Here is a 16939-nt window from a genome sequence, read left to right on the forward strand (position 1 = left end):
GCTAAGTAAACAAAAAAGTCCTGTTTCTGAACTGCTGTTTCACCTGAAAGTGTTGGATACAAGTTTTTACTGAGCAAGTGGCTGCATTTCCTATGCAGGAAACACACACTGTCATCTTTTCAACAGACCTGGAATAATTTAAAATTACTGTTACCTGCTAGTTTGAAGTTCCCTCTTAGATGTGTGCAAACTGCTTTTTGAAGAGTGTCAAATGTGTTTGGTTAAAATGGCATGAATGTGCCAAAGGGAGCATAAGAAAGGTAGACACGAGGAATGTACTAAAATAGAGAGAAAGACACATTTGCATGTGTTTGCATAGGGAATCTAGGGAACTAAATGCTAACCACCAGATTTGCACACACACAATGAGAATGTTTTACTTGGATCAAGTGTTTCATAGCTTTTAAGGTAGAAGTTTTTTAGCAGATAAAACTGTTCTTCCAGATTGTTGCAGTGCAAAGCTTTCCGATGCTCTCCAGCATTTCCCTGCAGTGTTCATCCAGATTTTCTCCTGTTATTTAAAAACCCCACCAGGGCAACAAGTTGCCTTCTTGTGGCTGCATTGTTACAGTGAGTGCTGGCTGGGTAACAAGTGTTGCAGGTGACCTCCATGCACACCTATTTCAGTGAACCTGATCTGCACAACACTAAATGCACACACATTATTTACATGTAACAAAAACCTGACATTCATTGGGCTTCATAAATTTTCAGCTTAAACAATGCTGTGCTTTATAAAAACTTCACCCTGGATGAAAATGTGGGCGAGTCCTTCAAACACAAGCAGGTAAGTGCCAATTATGGTAAGATGATACATCCTGGCCAACCCTTTAAGATGTGGATCATCAAACGCTTCAGGGTGTTCTTTGTACTTCTTTCAGGAAAAGTAGAACTCGGAAAGGTCTGGGCAGCAACACTTAATAGTTGTTTATTTAGGGGTTTTTTTATTATGTATGACTATATGTTGTGTAAAGCTTTCTCTCTTATTCCTCACCGTTAGCTTGCAATTAACTTGCAGATATGTATAAAGCTTGTCTTTTCTACTAATTACTGGTCTAAGAATGCCTGGCTCAGAGAGAGAATCTGTCTATGACATAAAACCTAAGAGATAAGGTGAAAGAAGATAACCTTTCCACAGTATGAGCCAAGAAAGCTCTACTCCAAAATATAACTGAAGTCAGTTCTCTCCTGACTTGAGAACTAAAATGTTATGACATAACCTGTAATTTAGGCTAAAAATTAACCCCCTTCAAGTAGCAAAAATAATAAGCCAAGAACATCCAAGGCTCCAAATCTAATTAACTAAGCAAAATAGAATAGCAAGGACCTGGAAAAGAAAATGCACTCCTCTATCCTGTTGTGTGACCATCCTTTCTCCAGCAGAGAAGGAATTTAGGGAAGAAGAGCAGTATTTGAGTGTAATTCCCTGCATTGCTGAAGCTTCTAAAAATTGGTCCTGCTCTCCTGGCTGGAAGGAGTTCACAGGTTTCACTTGTATTATGAAAAACCAAGACTTATACTAAACACATGTATGGGTTTGGTTTGGTTTGGCATAGAATGAAAGACATCTTGGAACAAAAATGATGAAATGGGATTGGAGGTGGTGAAGCAGATGAGCTGAAAACCAGGGATTGTCATGGACAGGAGCAGCTGAAGGGTGAGATGTAAACACTGCAGATGTGCTCAGTGAATGTCACTGTCCTGCTCAGGGGTGTTAATCTTAACATATTTTTATTCACCTCTCATCTGTTTGCTCATCAGCCCTGATTAGGATCCAACATAACTGGGTACTTTGAGTTGCTGTTCTTTGGAAGCTTTTTATCTCTGCAAATGGCATCTCCTCCAGAAGTCCTGTTTATAATACATAAAGGTCAGTTGCCTAATGAATACTTCTTGGTGTAGAGAAATTACCAGTTTTTAAACCAGCATGTTTGTGCTGGTACCACGGGCACCCCAAACTCCTGCCTCTGACAGGTTACAGCAACGCTTCATAAACTCTTAGGAACTTTTCAAATGTTTAAAACAACCTGAGAAGAGAAGGGAGGAAAAAAAAAAGCAAACTGTTACTGTAATTACACTGGCCTAAGGCTATCAATAAACCAAGCTGTAAATTTAAAACAAAATATTGTAAACCGCTGGAGTAAAAGCCAAACAAAACTAAATGCAAACAAAACTAAAAGCAAATGAAACAATCCCCAAAACACAACAACCAAAAAAACCCACCTCAAACCAAACAAACAAAAGCCCTAAGGAAAAACCCAAATGCAGTTAAGGAAAGGGAGGGAGGATGTCTTAAAATCGCTGAGACGACGTGAAATTCTGGTTTTATTTATTAAAAAGCGAGCGTTTCCTGTGCCTTGATGCCCGTTCCCAGGGCTGCCCTGGTCCCTCACCCGGACCTGCCCCGGGCTGTCCCCGCACGGAGCAGCTTCTGGAGCTCCGGGAGCTCCTCCTTCTCCCGGGAGCGCTTCCCTTCCCTTGCCTGTGCCTGGCCGAAGGCGCTGGAAGCCAGGCAGGGCCGGCGATGTGCCCGAGGGCTGTCCCTGCAGCCCCGAGGCCATACGGCGCACAGGCCTACAGTAACGCTGCTTCTCGGCAACAAGAGGGTTCGAGTACAAATCACGATTTCCAGCGGCGACTAAACACCAATTAGACCCCTTTCTTCCCGCAAGGCTCCCGCAGCCGGAGCAGCGCCCGGGAGCGGAGGCGCGGAGCCTCCCCCGCGTCCCCTCACGGCGGGGCCGGGCCCCACGTCAGCCGCCGCCGCAGCCTCTCCGCGGGCCCCTCGGTGCTGCATCGTCCCGCCCTCCGCCCGCCCTGCCCGGGCAGCGTGTGCGCCGGAGCCGCCGCCCCACCGCGCCGCCCGCCGTCCCCGCTCCGCCGCCGACACAGGGAGAACGAGCAGCCGGGACAGGGTGAACCAGAGCCCCCGCGGAGGGTGAATCAGCGCCCGGCCGAGGGGTGAACAACCAGCCGGGCGCGCCCCCCGCCCGCCTTCCCTCCTCCCTCCCTTCCTCCCTCCCCTCTTCCTTCCCCTCCCTCCCCGTCCCTTCCTCTCTCCGCCTGGTGCCGCCACCGCCGAGGAGGAGGAGGAACATGGCGAAAGCGGAGCAGGTCCTCAGCCTCGAACCGCAGCACGAGCTCAAATTCAAAGGTAGGAGGCGGCCGCCGCCATCCCCCGCTCGCCGCCGCTCCCCGCGCCGGGCGGGCGGCGCGGCCGCGCTCCGGCCCCGCTCCCCGGCAGCCATTTTCCGGGGGCCGGGCACCGCCGGCAGATAAAATGTCCTTCAGCGCCGCGCCCTCGCCCCTCCGGGCCCCCTCAGCCCCGCGGGGGTCCCCCCGGGCCGCCCCCCCGGCTCCGCGGGCGGCTGCGGCAGCGCCCAGGGCGGCCCGGGGACACGGCGCGGGGGGGTCCCGGCCGCCGCCTGCGCAGGGAACACCCGCTCCCCCCGCGCTGACCTTCCCCGGGGCAGCGCCCGGCAGGGCGGGGACCCCCCGGGGCAGCGCCCGGAGCGGGGGGTTCCCCGGGCACCCGCTGCCCTGCCCGGGGGGTGTGAGCGGCCCCGGCCGAGGGGTCTGGTGCTCCATGTAGGACAGCGGTGGGACTGGGAACCCACTGTCACAAACCCTGGGAATGGGTAAAGGGCTCAGCCAAAAGGAAAAAGGAAATTGCTGCCTCTGATGCTGTTTAAGTGCGCTGTGTAGCTGTTCTGTATAAAATCAGAGGGAGGGAGGATGTTGGGAATAAGGTGGTGAATGAGGATTTCTTCTTTAACATGTCCCAGTCACTGTGGGGTTGTTTCAACCTTGTCTCTCTCCAGCCTCTGGCCAGGTGCTGGGCAGCACTTCCTGCCTTTTTATGCTTATTATTATTGTTATTGCTGTTATAATTCAGCGAGCTATTTGGACAAATAATCTGCCCGTGTGAAAATCCATCCTTTTTCTAAATAAAAGTCTTGAATGGGTTTGGGCTTTCGCTGGCGCTGAAATTCCTGTCTTGCAGCGTGACAGCAGGGCTGTAATACAATATTCTGGGATTACAAATAAGTATTCAGCAAGTTTATTTATGCGACCAGAGTCAGAGGTGTTTTATGGCTTCGCTTTATTTTCTGGCAAACATGCTATTTTTTAAAAATAGGGATTCATTTGTTGGCTTCCGGCAAAAACAATACTCCTTTAAGAAAAAGCTTTCATGTACATTTTCAAAAATAGGAGAGGTCTGTACCAGTTTTTATTAGTAAATACATTTGAACTAATATTATGAAATGGGTTTATCAAACAGCATGTTAATAAACACTGGGTGGAATGAATATATCTTTGTTGTAAGCTGAAGTTGTTATGGCAGCAGTATCAAACATGCTTATAAGAAGGAAACTATTGTTGTTTTGACATTCTTTGTGTTAAGTATGAGCAGATGAAAATCAGCTCTTGTTCTGGATAAAGCTGCTTTCAGCAAACAAGCAAATCCAAGTTCAGGTGGGCAAAAAGTGGGGCCTTAATTAGCACTGACTTGGCTAATGAGACATAATTGTGGTTCAGGGCTTGTTTTTCTTCTTTCACTTCAGCACAGGTAGGTATAGATCCAGTCAGACTCTGTTTTTTCTTGAAATAAAGATAGTTTGTCAGGCTGCCTTTCTTTCAGTTGAGGTTCTGGGCTAAATAACCAGTAGCCATTGAAGTTAAATCAACCAACCATAGTGACTTTGGTTGCCAGATATTTAGCCAGCAACGTATACTCCTTATAGCATAAAATGTTACTTGACTAACTGCACCTATTAAATGGCTTAGTTTCAAAGTACCCTTAAATATTAATGTTCAGACAGCCTTAATGCTGTGGGCAGCATTCATATGCTTTGGCAATCCCTCTGCCTTACAGTCCTTTCTAGCAAGCAGGGCTGACCGCTGTCCTTCGTTCAGGAGAGCCCAAGTTGAAGTATTCATGAAGTAAATTCTGCTCTAAGCATTTCTTGTCCTACTGACTTTGTGATGACACACTGCCTGGTGATAGGGCTTGAAATGGTTTTGTCACCTTAGTGAATAGTTGCATTTATTTCCAGTGTCGCTTGGCCCCCTGCGAGTAGATCCAGACTGGCAGAGGTCATGGAGCTGCTGACTGGTCTGGGTGTGCTTCCTCAGGGTGTGCACTGAAAGGTCTCCTGCTTAATGTAGGAAAATGAGATAGGACTGTGAACCAAGTGTCTCAAACTCTGGAAATGGATAAATGGCTTAATCAAAATGCAGACAGGTAGAAAAGGCAGTAAATTGTTACAGCTCGTGCTGTTTGAGTGCTCCGTGTAGCTCTTCAATATAAAATCTAGAGGGAGGATGTTGGGAATAAGTGAATGAGGATTTCTTCTGTAACACGTCCCAGTCACTGTGGGGTTGCAACCATCTCTCTCTTGGCCTCCACTTTCGCTTGTAAAGGGTTGAAGACCTTTTTAAAGCAGCTTTTTTAGCCCCTTGCTTTGCAGCGAACCTTCTAAATTCGGCTGGAGGTCTGTTTCAAAACACCGTGCTTGTGTCTTGTTTGAAAAAAAAATATCAAAGGAGTTTTTCATGCTGGAATTTTTTTTTTTTTCACAGCATGTGAACATGAGCAGGGGTTGTCTTTCCTCCCGCCTTGCATCTCCTCCACCATAGCACACACGCTCCAAAATAGCAGCAGCATGTGCTGTGCTGAAATGCAGCTGCGAGTCGTGGGAGGCTGGACACCATTAGGTGCCTGGAGGTGCCCGTTTCCCTGGTCTTTGATGCCATGTGAAACAGGAGCTTCAGTGGCTTCCTTCACTTCTTGGTTGTTGTAGATCTGCAGCCCAGGGGAGAAATCATCCAGCTAAAGGTTTACATGTCAGACTTTATTGGTAACAAAGGGTGACAAACACCGTTGTTATACGTGACATTTACGTTTATGTTTCCCCTTTTTTTTTTCTTTCTTTTTTAACCTAAGAGAAAAAGTCAAACAATCTGCCGAGAATTTATTGCAACATTCAAGGCTCTGACTTTAGGAATTGCTAGATTTAAACTTGGACAGGGATATGTGGAATTGTGGCCCCTGTTACCTGGTGCTGTGTGATACAGTGTTAGTGCCATGCTCGTGCTGCAGGCACTGCCTCCTGCACCTCACAGGAGGGCAAGCCAGCCTGTCCTTTCAGCCCATCGGGAATAGAGATCAGCTGTTTAATGTCAGCAAGTAAAATTCTGTTAAAATATAGCCTATTTTAAAACGTGCCTGGGTCTGTGGTGTTTGAGGTGCCGCTGGACTCTTTGCAGACACAGGGTGTCTGGGCAGGGCTGTTCAGGAGGGGTCACACAGAACAGAGGGGCTGTAGGCTCAGGGACGTTTCAGGAGCGTTTTTGGAGGTTTGCTCCAGGTTAGGCTGGACTTATGACTCAGCACTCTGTCCGTGCTCCCCAAGTGGCTCACGGCAGTACTGCCAAACAGGGATTAGTGCCTCGCAAAACTCTGCGAGTCGCTGCCAGTTGGAAATGCAGGTTCCTGTCCCCAGTTTGTGATTTCACACCTATGCAAAATGTCACTGTGTAACTTTGCTTTCTACAAAGGGCACAGTAATACACCAGAACAGCCAATCCTCTGCAGTCCTAATAGGAGGGATTCAGACTTGGCCTGGAGCCTGGGGTTGGTTCCAAGCTGTCACCTGTCACTGGCTCAAGTGCATCCCCTGGGTACATCAGAGCTGCAGCCCAAAGGTGTGGCCTTGGCCTGTGTAATATGCTCAGTCCAACAGCGTATCTGCAACAGTGTAAGTGTTCAGTATTTAGTATTTAGCCCCAGTCCCATGCAGTTTGTGTAACCTGCAGTACCGTGGTTGGGTGGCTGCCACTCCCTGACGAGACATCTGAGCTCCTGCAGATCAGGCTGTGTAAAGGAGAGATCTGGACATTGCAGTGCAAGTGTGCAAAGCCTCCTGGATCCCACATGAATGTCCCATTCCTACCAGATACCAGGGTAAGGTTCTTCAATCCAGCAGTCCAGTAATGTTTGGGATGTAAGATCAGTCTTTACTGAGCCTGCAGTTGCCAAGTCTCAGAGCAGGGCTTGAGGACTTGGTCACACATTGCTGCTGGGCCATATAGTTCTACCTCCACCCCTGTCCTGATCCATCAGGGATGATTGAACCACTCCTGTACTGAAGGTATTGGGAGGGATTTAACTCTCATTCTGTTCTGTACTGGATAAATAGGGATTTCTAGTCACTTCCACAGGAACAGGCCATGTTTAAGAATGTAAAATACTGACAGTGTTGTAAGAAGTTGCCTGTTTAGTGTAATAAATATGCATCTTTTAAGCTGAAAATTTACATGCTGTTTTCTTTAAACTCTTAGAGCCCTCCTGGTATTTATTGACAGCAGAATGGCAGTCAGTGCTAGGATTTCTTTACTCTTTGAAGGCTGCTGTGCCATTGGCTCTCTACTTTTCTGCTGAAAAATGTACCAACCCATGCTTCCCTCTGTCTGGCCTGATTCTGAGTAAAATCATTGTTACTGCATTAAATACGACTAAACCTTTGCATCTCTCTACATATTTGAATTTGATTATCAAGTTGTAGGCTTAAAAAGAGTATTTAAATAAAAGGCAACTTCCTAAATCTAAACAAATCTAACCCTAAAATGTAGCCCAATTACCAAACAAAATCAGTCCTTCTCTGGTGCAGTTCATGTTATGCTCACTTTTCTTGCAGCTTAGCTAAAATCAAAAACTTGTTCTATTAAGTGTTAGTTTATTTGTATACTGAATTATTCTGATTTCACATGCTCCATTAGTTTTATAATTACTTCAGTGCTTTGCATAGACCCTTCACTTTAAAAGAGGGGTATTTGAAGGAAAATACCTGGAGGCAAAAGCACAGTAGTGATGCACTGGGAGTGTCTTAGGACACATCTCATTTTTTTTGAAAGGTGGAATAAGTTGAAGATTATGCTTTTTTTGAGCTTCCTTAATCTGCTGCTGTCCTGTGCACTAACAGCTCCAGTGGGAAAGGGGACAGGAATTGTACATGTGGGGACTAACAGAAACTTGGAGTAGGATGGTTGGAGCACCAAATAACAACTGAGATGTGTGAAGCAGTCAAGGAGGTTTAACTGCATCTTCTGTTAAATTTAATTAATGTATTTAGGTCTCCCAAGACTATTTCCAAAAATACCACAATCTGCTTGAAGGCTTTGGCCAATGTGATTTATGGGTTAAGGACTTTTGAATAATTTTGTACTGCATAGAATTTGAGAATTCCAGATGAAGTTACGAGCATTAATGGCATCAAAGTATTACTGTTTCAGGGAAAGACCTAATGCAGTGATAAAATTTATTATTTGGCCATTGTTTCTCTTAGTTTTATGTGATTGTTGTGTTTTAAATATGACCAGCTGCTTGCCTTTACTGTAAGGGAAGGGACACACGCATTCATAACTTCCTGTTCCTTGGGAATCCATGTTTGTGCATGGATTTTCAGCTCACTTTGAGCTGTGGAACCATTGCAATGATACATGAAAAAGTTTGTCGAGTTTGTTATTTAAAGCTCATCAGGGTGGCGGGTTGCCAGTGGTTGATGGGATGTGACCTCTATTCATCACTTCAGAAGATAGGTCTGATAACAGATTATATTGAAAATACACATCTAAGAAGTGGCTGTCTCAAGCCCTGGGAACGTGGCTGTCATGGCAAAATAGAGGCACAGTTAATGTATCAGAGTGGATGCAGGTTCACACTGGTGCTTAGCAGTAAATTGTATTTCCCAGCTGCTCCCCTGCATGTGCAATGTCCTATCACCCGTGAAAGAGGAATTTGGAGTAGGAATTTGCCACAGGAGTTTCTGATAGGTCCTTCTCACTGGAAAATAAATTATTACCTATTTTTTTCCTCGCTGCGCAGGTTCTATAAATTAAAAGCTTATGTAGTCATGCAGTGCTTTATTTCTTTTAAAATTGGTCACTGCCTCTGAATACAGGAGTGAATTTTGTTTAATTGCTCTCTAATTCAGAATTAGGACTGTAAGAAGTCAAGTACAAACCTTTAAATAGATTGTCAGATCTGTTTTGAAACTGAACTGGAAAAAAAGCATCATCACCATAGCAAATGATCCAACTTCATGAGCTCAGGTCAGCTTACATCCATGAACAAATACCCAATTTTAAAAGCAGCTTAGTTTGTTGTATGCAGCCAGCTCTGGAAGGTATTGATTGCATCAAATGAGTTTAGAATCAAATGAGCAACTTCTGCATATGTTATAATGCAATTTTTGTAGAAAACTGGGCGAGTGAGGGTTTGTCTTGTTTCTGAGGGCCCCTCAACACAGCTTTCTGCCCAGCTGAGGGTGCAGGAATCAAATGACCCTTGCTAATTCTGCCCTCATCTTGCAGTCACACTCATTTTCTACTATCTTGTTACCATATTGGTCTTGTGTTTGCTGCCTGCTGGGAACAGCTAATAACTACTGAATGCATTTCATAGTCAGTACAATAACAGCCTTTTTTACTTTCCCTGTCACTGTGGCTGCTTGGCTTTGAGAGCTTTACTGATGGTGTTTGCAACAGTTCTGTTTGTGGTCACAGCTGTCGTTTCAGGCTTAAATTTCATCTTTGTGTCTGTAAGGAACGTGAGCTTTAACATTATCATCCTGCTGCTGCAAATTGTTTGTTTGGCTTTTTTTCTCCAAGTAAATCCTTCCTGATTAGGTCAGGAGCTCTTCCCAGTTAGAACTCTCTGGATGAGGGACTCTGGCACTGCTGTGACAGTTCCTACCACGAGGAACATTGAAGGCTCCTTTCATTGTCTTCCTGTGTAATGACCAGAGGCAGAAAGGAAGCCTATTTCACATACAGATATGAATATTTAAGTACCAGTCTGTCTAAGCTGGGGGCCAGACTCACACTAAATCTCCTCCTCCGGTGTTTGACCCAGTATTTATTTGACATAAAAATGCTTTCAGACCTGCTTTGTAGCCCGAGTGTCAGTGGGGGCATATAGGATGTTTTCTGAGATGTCTGGGATGTTGTTGAGTTTAAAACTTGGCCTGCTGGGCAACCTTTCCTAAAGAGGGGTTTGTGCCATCGGTCTGGAACAGCTGTCACAGTCCTGCTGTCATTGAAAATGTGTGCAGAGCAAATCACCATTTCCACATTGAATTCAGTGCAGGGTTAAAATGCACATGGATCGAAGTGATTCCGTGTTTACACCAGCAAGACAGTCCAGACCCAGAGCTGGGAGAGTCTGTCCTTTCTGTATTAGAGCAGTTCTGAGAATTGCTTACTTCATCTGTAATTCTTCTGGCCTCAAAAACATTTGTACAGTTTGGGTTCTGCTGCTGCCTGCAGTACTTATCCCACGTTATTATAAATACTTCATGAAAATAATCTCTTTACTAAACTTCTTTCGTGTCTAGTTCCCCGAGCTGTAAACGAAGTCCCTCATACCATGGTGCATGGATTAAAGATTTTATCATTCTAAATTTAATCCTGTTTTCTTGGTTGGTTTCCACAACTGGTGGAAAAATAGAGAAGGGGGAGGTTTGCCTGGTGATCCAGTTACTTAGGATGCAGATTATAAAATCATGTAGGTGTGGGGATCACTATGGAGCCAAATCTTATGTTTTTGAAAGCAATTTAAAAGGCCTAATTCAAATTGGTTGTGCTTCTAGAAGGCATGTCAAATGACTGTGTCATTCTTTAAGAAAAAAAAAAATGGCACTTCTTTGTTTTTCTCAAGACTGCTCCTTTCCATGGAACCAGTTACTTCATCCTTATTATCCTTCTTGGTGCTTCCAATGTTTCTCCCAGCAGTTCACCCTCTCCCTTGTGCGGTTTCCTGTGTGTTGGATGTTGATATTTGCAACTGCTGCTTCTTGTGATATGGGAATTAACAATTTATTTTGAATCCTCTCAAAATATTTGCATTTCCTCTGGTTTGTAGCGTCTCCTCTTCTGGCCTTCCTACATTTTGACCAGAGTAGGAGCGAAGATGTAAGGGCAGGAAGATTTATTTTTTTTTCCTTTGTTTTTATACAGCTGTTTTTACACCGTGTTTACTGGTGTCATACAGTGGTGCAGATGATCGCTGAATCACGGAATTGTTTAGATTGGAAAAGACAGAAGTTTAGGCTTGAAGAACACAACTTGACATTTGTATCTTGTTCTATGCCAGACTGTAAAAGATGTGAGGCATTGTTTTTTCAGATAAAGTTTGCTCACTGCTTCTGACTAAATATCTGATTTGGTTTGGGGTTTTTTCCTTTGAGCCTGAAAATACAGTTAATAGGATAGTTTTCAAGTGGCTCCCCTGAAATATATCTTGCTAAATTCAGGTTTCCTTCCTTATTTGTAGCTATAAATAGTATCCCACTGCCTATTTAATGTGGTTTGGGTTTTTTTTAAACTTATTAGAAAAGCAGCTGCTCTTTGTGCATCCCAAAAATCTCTAATTTTGCTTATTTCTTCTGGTATTTCCGATTTGTGCATAGTTTTGCACTTAAAATATTTGCTCATTTGCTATTTAAGTTGCACATCACATTTGTCTATTTGAAGAGTATATGTGAGCATAAAATTAGAGTAGTTAAGTTGCTCCTTCCCTTACATTTTGATGTGCATTTGAAATGGAGTTTCGTGATGAAAATTAGACCAGGAAAAATTACTTTGCAAGAAAAAGTGTAGTTTGGGTTGGTGATTAAAGTCGAGACGCTTCTTCCAGAGAGACACTTTACATTGACTTCAGGCTTCAGCAGTGTTTTTACCAGGGAGTTTTGCACATCAAGCCCATCCATCATCCTGCTGCTCTCCAGTGCTGCATCCCCACTTCTCCCTGTGCTTTGTTCCAGTGTCCTGAAATCCCGGGGATGGGGCTTCAGGCCATGCACAGGAATAAGGTGTTTTACTGTGAGTGGCTCTGGTACCTCATGGTCACTGAAAGAGGTTCTGAGCTGTTTTCATACCTGGAGAGGGCTGGTACACTGATATTTGTGAGCACAGTAATACGATCTGTTCGCTGCTAAAAGGGTCTGAAAGCACAGTTGAAACAGAGATGCACCTCTAAAAGCTCACCAAGGCTGCTCTCAGGCTCTTGTTTGTGCAACCGTGTGCAGAAATGTGTTTGCAGTTTAGGATGTGGAGAAAACATTTCGTGTTGTGTGATTAAGTTCACTGTAAGTCATGTTTGGGTGTAATAAAACTCTGAAGGGATCAGTTGGGAAAAAACAAACGACACTGGTACCAAAATTACGTGAAGGACATATTCCTGTGTTTCTCTTGGCAAGCTTATGTGTGGCCTCTCAGTTCTTAAAACTGTGAAGTCAGACTGTTAATGATCCTCAGAGGGATAAAGGTGACAAAAATTATGTACTAATAGATACCCTGAAAATAGTCTTCAGTCTCATGTTTGTTGGGGTTTTGGGTTTTTTTCCTCATTAAGCATGAGGCACACTCAGAAAAATAATTTATGCCAAAAAAGGCCAGAGAAGGACACTGATTAATCCATCCAAATGGAATAACTTACTGCCAGCCTTGCTCCAGCTTTGGCATCTGGATCATGCAATTTTGTTGGATTTCTGCATCTTGGTTTTTTTCTCCCTCTTAGGTCACTTTATTGATTACATACTTCTTAAAAAAATCTCTCCACTGCATCAGCTATTGCATGGGGAGTGATTTGGATGTTGCTTCTATTTTTGTAATGTATTTTTCATCAAGGTATCTACTGCTTGACACAGCAGAAGTGGAAGCGACCACTTCCCTTCAAGGGCTCTCTTGGGTGAGGAGGTGGGTGCTGGGAGTAAAGCCACTGATTCCACGGGGGTGGGGGGTTCTACCTAATTCCTTCTAAAATCTCAGCTGAGCTTGAGAGGTTGGCAAATGGTTTACACAAGGATTTGTCTTAAAAATAATTACCAAATCTGGAGTTGTTGGGGCCCTCTCAGTGAGTTCCTTGTGAAATCAGATGTTTGTGCAACACAGGCACTTCTCCTCATTTTTTGACTTCTTTGATTTCCAAAGTTGCGGATGCTCCCTTAATTATGAATGTCTCCAGAGCCAGATGATGATGATGATTAAAACTTGGCACACAGCACTTTTTAAAACACTAATCTTCACAAGATTCTGTGTAATTAGGTAAGTATTCTCCTGACTTTACAGAGAGGGAAACTATAAGGGTCCAAACCTGCTTCTGTTTTGGAGTTGCTGTCAACTCTTAAGGCTCTTAATAGCAGAAGATCAAGCCCTTAAGTGATTTGTCTAAAGACAAGTAAGATGGTGGGAGGGTTTGATTGGATCTTGGGTGTTCTTGATTCACAGGCACCTGGCTGATAGCTCAAGATGTCTTGCTTGACATTTCAGCTCTTTTCATCTTAGTGTTTATCGTCAAAGGTCATCAGCTTTATATATAACTTTAAAAAGAAGCAAACAGTAAGTCAAGTTCTTCACCTGTTATTGAGCCCTCTTGCACATCACTAGTGGTTTTATTTTGCCTGTCTCTCTAATGCTGATAGACATCCACAGAAATGAAATGGGAGAAATTGAGGAAATAAAATGAAATCACTTGGTACTGTCAGAGGGATAGTAAAGGAGCAACTCAGATGTGAAGATGAGAAAAGTGGCAAGTAGAAAGACAGAAATAGTCAGATGGAGAGATGGCTGTTTTGGGAAGGGAGCCTCAAATATCACATTCAGCCCCACCTTTTCCACTTGCACATGAAGGGTCAGTGTGGCCCTTTTCACTGGGTGAGTTATTGCTCCATGTGGATGGACATCTCCTAGTCATGTGTGGGATTTGGGCTCTTGAGAATAGTCACAAAAGAGTTTAGGTTTCCCCTCTCCTGCTTTCCACCATCTCCCTTAATAAAGATTCCTTGGTTACCTTTCCATGGGTGATTAATGTGTCAGGTGGTTAATGACTTTCCTCTGACACAGCAATGGGATTAAACCATGGTGAAATACATCCTTCCCCTCCTATTATTGCATTCCACTGCTCCCCACAAAGGAAGTACAAGAGAGGTTATCTCCCTAGAAACTCTGCCTGTATTTCTGGCTGTTTCCAATTACCTTGCTCTAGGGTACGTGTCTGTGGTGAGCTGGAGTGGCGAAAGTTCTTTAAGGAAAGATGCTGAAAGTGCTTCTAAAACACTCTGGGAGGAGCACAGGCAGCTGGATGAGGATTTACCCTTAGTCTTGTGGGTCAATGGGTGCCAGTTGAACATGGCTACAATTCTGTCTAGTAATCCTGCAAGGCTTTTCTCTGAAAAGTTTACTAAATTTTTTAGGGGATGCCTGGCTTTAAACAGATGAGAATTTGCATTAGATTTAAGCACAAAGAAATAATGCATGTGCCTTAATTACTTTCAACAGCTATGCCAACACGAGTGTGACTGCAGTGCCTATGCCTGGATGTGCTTGCTGGCTTTAACCTGCTAACTGTGAGACCTTGCTGCCTTAATTTGGCAGAATGCTGGGCAGGAGGATGCAGTTTGCCTGATGCCAGGTCTGAGTGCTGCCTGATCTGGCTGAAAACTGATTCTCCCATTTCTCTTCCCCACTGCCCCCTCCCTCGCTCCCTGCCTGGTAAGTGGATTAATTTGCAGCCCCGGCAGCTCCCTGGCTCGGCTCTGGGCACACACTGTGCAGCCTGCACAGGCAGGTGGGGAGAGGAGAGGTCAGAACACCTCCCTGGCAGCAGTGAGATGGACTCATGCAGGAATAAAGCAGCCCTGGGACTGTGGCCCACCTGATGTGTGTAGTTAATTATAAAGATGTTGTAGTATTTGCAGGTACAAATCTGCCAAGGACTGTCCCCGGCGGGTCTGAATGTTCCTGCCCAACCTGTGCCATCAAAGCTTTCCCCCTGCTGATACTTGTGCTAACTTCTTTCACATGCCAAACAGTATGGGGACTGTTTATTTGCTGTGTTAAAGCAAGGAATTTTGGTTGAGGTGAGAATGGTTGTATTAAGGTTCAGTACAAATGTACTGGGGAACATGGTTTCTGTGAGGAGTAAGAGTCTCACAGTGAGTACTGTGCTGATCAAAAAGTTATCAGCCTGGATTTGCTGGTACAATTATGAGCAATTTTTATTGCAAGGAGAGTTATTTAAAATTTAAATAGAGTTGACACCATGTTCTTTTGACCTAATTCCCAGACTTTTGTATCATTACTGCACTGATGTGGGGTATTATAACGCAGTGCACTGCAGAATGGCACTGCTAGGAAAGATTGATACAGCACTGGGGTTTGAATAGGAAATGGAGCATGGCTGATTCTGAGGTAAAGCTGTGATCTTCACATGGGAAGGATTGGATGTGTAGCTCCTTGGGTGGAAAGCCACAGTTGTAGTTTGACACTAACCCTTCTGAAAAGTGAAAAACCATGGTACCTCTTACTGTTGGTTGTTTCATGAGTATAGGAGGTGATGTTTCCTTTCAGTAATTCTGCTACTTTGCATATCACTAGATGCCCAGTTTGCATTAACACAAGTTGACTTTATTTTGGCAGGAAAAAGTCATCAAGCCCTTGTGGAATATTTCAGACTTTCACCACCAAATTCAGTTTACTACATTCTTCCTTGTAGACAGCTCACTCCCGTGACAACCCTGTGTCAGATGATGCATGTACAGACCCTGTTTCCCATAACTTTGTCCTTGGGATGACACCAGTGGCATTTTTCTCATGATCTCTTGAAAAAAACACGTGAGGAAAAACAGTCGGGCTGATTTTAAAGTGCAAATTGTCATTTGGAAAGCACTCTGCCTTAGTATGGGTTTCACTTATTTAGGAATATTATGAGCAATAGAAAAAACATTCAAAACAAAATAATGAAGCGAGAGTTGTGGTTTTAACCCAGCTTCTGGTTAGGAACAGAGTAAGAGTCAGTCCTCACTTGCTTTTACCCAGGTACCATCCAGATGCACCAGTCTGACTGAACTGCCTTCACAGCCCACCTTGGGGGTACAGGCATTGTCCGGGGGTTGCATATACCTGTATAAATTGTAGTGAGGACAAAGTGATCAGGAAGAAGTGTAGAGCATTTTATGTTGCTGTATCTGTGTATGAATGCAGAATTCCTAATGTCTTGCACTGGAAAATGAAGCTCCAGGGTAGATGTGTGTCTTGTAGGACTGGTAATACCCACTCCAGCCTTATCTGCTGTGCTCACATCCAGATGTTGGAAAGCAGGGGTGTATCTCCAGTAAAGAATTAGCTTGTGTTTATCCTGAGATAGTTCTCCCACATACCCCAACCCCCCAAAAAAACATGTAGCCTTGGCTATAGTAATCTAACAACAGGCTATCAAGGTTTCGTTTCAGCCCGACTTGGCAGTCCATGGGCCTTGCTCTCAAAAGGCAGGGCCAGCCAAGCTGATAATATTTCACTGCCATGCCCCAATTACCCCTGAGTTAATACTCTGTTGCCTATTTATTTTTTTACACACTTCACAACACCTACAATGGCACGTTAATCCTGTGTTTGTCTGCTGTGTTTTGCTTTGCTGCAGTGTTTGACCAGCAGTGCCGTGAGGAGTTGTGCCTCACACAGGTTTGCTGGAAGCAGATGTCAGCCTTCCAGTCCAGTTGTGCTGGCTGATCTGCAAAACCTGTAACTGGGGGAAAATGGAGCTAAAGAAGCTGTTTAAAGCTTAGTGGACAGAACAGAAGAGCAAACATCAAGCAGACAAGAAGAAATTAATTCCGTCTGCCGGAAGGTTTTGCTGCCAGATATTTTGGTATGATCTCTGTTAGCAATAAGTAACTCCATTTGGAAATTATTTTACACACAGAATTGTTGTCGTATTACTGTTTCAAACAGCAGCTCTTCGCTGGGGCACACAAATCCCACAGGCCTTCATGGATCAGCCAAATAAAAACATGGTATTTCCCCCAGGAAATCTATCCCAGCACGCAGAGCAGGAAAGCACTGCTGAGGATGCAGCTGCATATGCAGGGCTTTGCTCAGC

At 44.4% G+C, this 16939-nt stretch overlaps 1 protein-coding gene across 3 annotated transcripts in view; it reads left to right on the forward strand.

Moving 5' to 3' along the window:
- Positions 1 to 2814: 2814 nt before the first annotated feature.
- VAPB (VAMP associated protein B and C) overlaps positions 2815 to 16939 on the forward strand; it is a 38467-nt gene continuing 24342 nt past the window's right edge. The window contains exon 1 of one of the 3 annotated variants that reach the window (XM_032705328.1): positions 2815 to 3154. In XM_032705328.1, coding sequence (XP_032561219.1) covers positions 3097 to 3154 — 58 coding nt within the window. In that variant the 5' untranslated portion in view covers positions 2815 to 3096. The remainder of the gene's footprint in view (positions 3155 to 16939) is intronic. The other 2 variants (XM_032705329.1, XM_032705330.1) reach the window with 2 other exon arrangements.

This window comes from Chiroxiphia lanceolata, chromosome 17 (genome assembly GCF_009829145.1).
Source record: "Chiroxiphia lanceolata isolate bChiLan1 chromosome 17, bChiLan1.pri, whole genome shotgun sequence".
Classification (NCBI taxonomy): Eukaryota; Metazoa; Chordata; class Aves; order Passeriformes; family Pipridae; genus Chiroxiphia; species Chiroxiphia lanceolata.